Source organism: Belonocnema kinseyi, chromosome 4 (genome assembly GCF_010883055.1).
Source record: "Belonocnema kinseyi isolate 2016_QV_RU_SX_M_011 chromosome 4, B_treatae_v1, whole genome shotgun sequence".
NCBI lineage: Eukaryota > Metazoa > Arthropoda > Insecta > Hymenoptera > Cynipidae > Belonocnema > Belonocnema kinseyi.
Genome location: NC_046660.1, coordinates 103,815,832 through 103,821,505, shown reverse-complemented (window position 1 = coordinate 103,821,505; position 5,674 = coordinate 103,815,832). Strand labels below are relative to the sequence as shown.

General features: G+C 28.9%; 1 protein-coding gene across 1 annotated transcript; it reads right to left on the bottom strand.

Annotated features, from left to right (window-relative positions):
- Nucleotides 1-1,730: 1,730 nt before the first annotated feature.
- On the bottom strand, nucleotides 1,731-5,278 carry LOC117171888. Its single transcript, XM_033359534.1, has 4 exons — nucleotides 5,177-5,278; nucleotides 2,892-2,987; nucleotides 2,471-2,617; nucleotides 1,731-2,125 (listed from the first exon to the last, which is right to left on the bottom strand). The coding sequence occupies exons 1-4, from the start codon at nucleotides 5,222-5,224 to the stop codon at nucleotides 2,012-2,014; spliced, it is 405 nt and encodes a 134-aa protein (XP_033215425.1). The 5' UTR covers nucleotides 5,225-5,278; the 3' UTR covers nucleotides 1,731-2,011.
- Between the last annotated feature and the right edge of the window lie 396 nt (nucleotides 5,279-5,674).

Genomic DNA, 5,674 nt, shown 5'->3' with positions numbered 1-5,674 from the left:
AGCTATCTAAGGATGGTACTATAGAACGCCACCTCAAGGTAGGCCTAGTGGCGCCATCTCTTGGTCAGGCCGGAAACTTATCAATCCACCCTCGTATCACTAAACAATCATAATTCTTCGATAACCCTAATTAAAGACAAACATGTAAATCCCAACGCTTGTATACACAGCGTACTGACTTTAAATTGGCGCCATATGTTGTTTTAGTTAATCAATGAGGACGTTACTTTATCTGATCGCACAATTTTAAACATTTACTAATGCAAAATATTAAATTAAAATTTAAGAAATTTAAGTTAGATATAAATCTTAATCCTATTTAACGTCTAATAATCAAGTTAATGTATCAAATTCCTGAAAATGAAACCAATAATCCAACGAGCAAATTTCGACAATGGCCAAAAGTTGTTCCTTTTGTAATTTGATAAAAGAACTCTTCAAAAAAAAAAAATTCTGAATAAGAAAAAAATGTTTTGACAAAAATAAAGAGCGTGAATGGGATTTTATTAGTTGTCTTCTCATTCTTCTGTCCTCTTTTTTATTTTTCGTCAAAATTTTTTTTCTTTTTTAGGATTTTTTCAAATTACAATAGGAACATATAATGGTGGTTGTCTAAATTTGGTCGTCGGATCTTTGGTCTTATTTTCGAAAATGGTATACATTCAATATTAAATTGAAAAGCTTCTCAAAATAAAAATATTGTGATATAGAAGTTATAGTGAAATTATTTAAGAAAATTTGAATTTTGTCAAATAAAAATCATTTTGGTTTTAAGTGAACCGCGGTGAACATTCTGCAGTTGCAGCTTATGTTAGACTTAGTACGAAAGCTCAATTGTATAATAGAACTTTAATCTTGAAAGGAACAATGCTATCAATAATTAAACTACTTTAATATTTTCCTCATTCCTCTACATTACTTTCAGATCTCCTTTTAAGAAAATTGATTTAAAAAATGATAAAAATCCTTCTATTCTTATTGTTATTGCGGTAAGTATAAAGCCACTTCTTAATTTGATTTTGAATAATTTTTTCAATATATGAATGGTGATTTAATTTCTCGTTTATTCTTCAAGCTTAGTGTAAAACTAAGTGTGATGTGGAAAAAGTAATTTAACCGATAAAAATTGTATCTCTTTTAATGAATAATTCCTTGAATATTATTTTAAATTAAGAATACACAGTCACTCAATTATTTGCAAGACTTTATTAAAAATTTTCTGTGTGTCTATACCTATTTTTACTGGAATTCTCAAACAATGCAATTTCGGGGACCTTTTTGTCAAAGATCCAGGGGCCTTCTGACCCTCCCCCTACTGTTCCCCGTGTAAATTACTTGCCGAGGTAATATTATTATTTTTTAATATAATTTTTCCGGTTCTTTCGCTCAGATTGTTTTTAAAACTATCATTTATAATTAAACTAGAAGAAGTTATTTTATTAATCAATGGAAAAAGGGTTCTGTGAATCAAATTATAAAAAATTTTCACTGCTTTACAACGTGATAGCACTGGTTGAAATATCTAGAAGTGGATGGATGAATTAAACGTTAGGTAAGGATTTTTACTTATAAATAGTGACGTCTCACCGATTTAAATTTAGGGAGTAGTTTGGACGGATTTCACAGGAAAATTTTTCGAACGGCTAGAACTTAAAAGATTTAATAATATATGTATTTATTGTGAATTTTTTATAAATAGCGATACAATCAGAGTTAAAAAATTGTTTTCGAACCGAACAACTTCATACAGTTGGTTTGAATTTAAAAGTAATAATTCTAGAATCTAACGTAGTATTATTCACAATTACAGGCCTTATTGAAAGTTATGTATAAAAAAGTCAACCTTACTATTAGCAAAGTAATCATTTCAGGTATAATTTCAGGTATTGAAATGAGACTCAGGAAAAACAGTATCAATTAGTGCTCAACTAATACTTCACAGGTCTAAAATAAAATTTGAAGAAACATTTGAAGAAGAAACCTAAAGATAACCTTTTCTGACTGTAGTCATTTAGTGACAGTTAGAGAATCCTAATTTACGAAGGCATACATGGGCTTGATTTACAAGAGAATGCACCTGACTTTTTAAAGCATTTACTTTGGCTGAACAGCATTCACTCGCAACCTGAAAAAAATAAACAAATAGTATCTGTATTTATTTTATAGAAGTATAATTTTATATCCTAACCCTATCATATGACACTTTTCTTTGTAATGTGATTATTGTATATTGGTTGATGACAAAAAGTTTGGAATTCTGTATAAATGCTTTAAATCTTTGAGCCTCTTTTAAAACTATTCAAAACATAGAGATACATATTTTCAAATATGATAGCAATTTGGTTTTAAGTAATTTCTTTTATCATACTAAGGGAATAGAAACATTTTTTTACTTTAAAAATAGCATGGTTAGTCAATAAGATTACTATTTACAATACAAATTTTCAGAACAGGAATATTTTCTATTCACCTTGAGACGATTGCTTATACGGGCATCATCAATACATTTCTGCATGTCCTTTTGCAACGAAGGAACAATATCTTGGAGTGGGACATTAAAATTGTTCTCACAATTTTCAATATCTTTCCCTTGCTGATGTGCAGCAGTAAAACAAGACTAAATGACAAAGAAAGATAAATATCAGTATCTCTTAATCTTTTACATACTGAAAATCTTATAATTAGTTTCTTAGCATTAACAGTGAATTAAAAAAATTATAATTGATTGTATTGTTTTATATGACGATTTGAACAGTAAATTATTAAGATGTTTTTTTCTTATTTGAAAATAATAAGAGTACCTTAGCTTCGCTAAAGCTTTAACTTAATAATTTAATCAGTTCCATTTTCAAATTATTTCAAAATATTTTTAATAATTTTCAACAACTCACCAGAATTTTATTTTCCCATGGTGTTACGAAAGTCCCTATTTCATTCACGGAATCGGCATATAATTTATCCAGTATATTCGCATCTGCATAGAATATCTGTAAAATTATAAAGTAATGATGAAATAGGTCTTTTGAATTATTTGTAAAGGTGTGCAGAAAAATTACGACCAATCAAAAATGAGAATCTGAATAACCCGTTTTGCACAGTATGTAATTGGCGCAAATAAACGTGATGATATCGAATACGAGACAGGTGTTCTTTCAATAGTACATATTTTGTCATCCACTTCATTTAGCGCGACTGATAATCACGTTACTTGTAAATATTTTGTTTGTGATCATAATTGGAAGACTATTTCGCGTCATATTCTAAGCGTGGCCTCAATTATCTTCTGGATTGTGAAAGTTCTATGTAAACGTTCAAACTTTTGTAACAAAATTTACTAAATTCCTTGATACCGTCTCCAATCGAATATATTCGAGATGGTATCAAGGTCTATATGTTATCAATCTATTTTTGTTATCAAAATTTTTCTACGTTTTTCTGTAGTTATTTTCTTTAAAAAAACATTAAGAATTCTAATATTAAGCATTTAGAGAGACTGATCAGCAACCTGGGTCGGAGCAGTGTTGCGGAACGAACGTGTTATATACTTAAATAGCACGAGAATTATGGATCAATCTGAAAAATCTCTATCCCTTCCACACACTACTCCTTTCCCCTACCGAGTGAGTCACGCCTACCCTGAAAGGGAAATGGCTTGATAGTGTAATAATAATAATAATTGTGGGCTACTCAAATAGTTAAACAATCACATACAATTCTTTATTCGAGACGAATAGAAGTTAATGAATACCTTCTAATTGATCTTGTTGGTAATTTTATGAAAACAGTGGGACCCAACTTTTAACGGACATTACTGAGAAGAAACCGTATTTTATATAATTATGCTCATCATTTATCTATGTTTAAACGTTTTATGGGATAAATTGATGCTGAAATTTAAAAAAGCCAAACTACCTGTAATTACAAATACATCTGTTTATCTTTCAGTATAATCCAGGAAGCGAATTAAGAAGTTGATTTAATTTTTTTGTACCAATTCGAAATCAATTAATGAAATATATCTCGAAACATTTTTGAGATACGTTTATTACACGTTTTATAGACAAATATATATGGTGCTCAAAGTTTAGTACTTCAATACTAGTATAATACATTTTTCACTAATCTATATTTTCTTAAATATGTCCCTAGAATAAAATTCTTTATATACTTTGGAAATAACTAGGAAAAAAATATTATTTCTAAAGAAGTGGGACTATTAAATAAATAATCTTAAGCAAAGACCCTTTTATGCTAGAGTTTAATTAGGATTTACATACTAGTTTATGTCTGAATAAGTGTAAAAAATGCGATGTACATTTAAAAACTATAGTATGAAATAAACATTAAAAACGTTAAAACTGACATAATATAAAAAGGAGTGATACAGAATGCTGAATATTAATTATTGTAATTGATAATTATGACTTTTTGAGTTCATAATTCTATTCAAAATAAAATTATTTTGACCTGATTTATTTTTTGTAATAAAAACAGTATTGAAGAGTAATCAGGTACAAGGAACGAAGTTCCTCGAAAAGGTAAAGGAACAGTAACTTTGAATTGGCTAATTTTCTAAGTAAATAAATCATTATGTGATTTAGCTTACATTTTTCTGTAACTTTGACCTTTTTTTGTTATTTCCGAAATTAGTTTTCATTTTAATATTTCTAACTTTTTGACCAAATACCTTTAAGGAACAATTGCGCTTAAACGTTTATCGAAACTTCAGATAGGCCTTATATTAAGTGAACGCTTGGTATATTTTGATTGTTTTAAATAAAAATGTAATTTCTTTCATTAATACATACTAATTATTTAATAAACCTAGAAAACCAGTTGGTGAATTTAACAAAAAGTCTAAGCTACTTTAGTCGGTACATGTAATAAGTTACATTGAAATTATATAACTTGTATCTCTAACGAGTTTAGTTTGTCAATAAGTAACTTATTAACTTGTAACGAGATGCTTTCTTGAGAGGACTTGTCCAACATTGGCAAATTTTTTATTTAACTGTTACATTTTTTAGAAGCCCGTTTCTAGGTACACCAAAATTTGGTGAACGTAGTACAAATATTTGCAATTAGTCCAGGGAAACAGGAAGGGGTGGTTAGATTAACAGAATTAGATTAGACTAGATTAAAACCTTGTTTTTCAGAAACTTAAAAGGTAACTTACTTTGATGGTACATAATGCCAGAAACAAGCAGATGATGGCAAACTTCATGGCTGAAGAATCCGTTTAATTCAATTGATATTTTCCAGTTAAGATAAACTTGAAGTATGTCGTCGTACTGTGTAAAATGGTCTTCTTATACTAAATACTCATCTTATTATGTAAATTTTCATCTGATGATAAAAGCAACGTTACTTATGTACATTTGTTTACTGTTTACGACAAAGACTGGATCTTAAAAGTGAAGAGCAGCTGAACAAATAAGAAAAGATGTGAAAGTTGAGGTAAATGCGTTGGAAACAAATTAATTGCCAAAAATTGATAACATGAGTCATCATGTAGACATCTAATTCTTAAAAACAAGTCACTATTGAGCTATAATGATTTATGGGCACATTTACGGTTTGGGCGATGCCTTCGTTGTTAGTATTGAAAGTTATAGTTTGAACAAATATTCATTCATTAGTTTGAAGCTTCACACTGACATAAATTGTTGCAAAA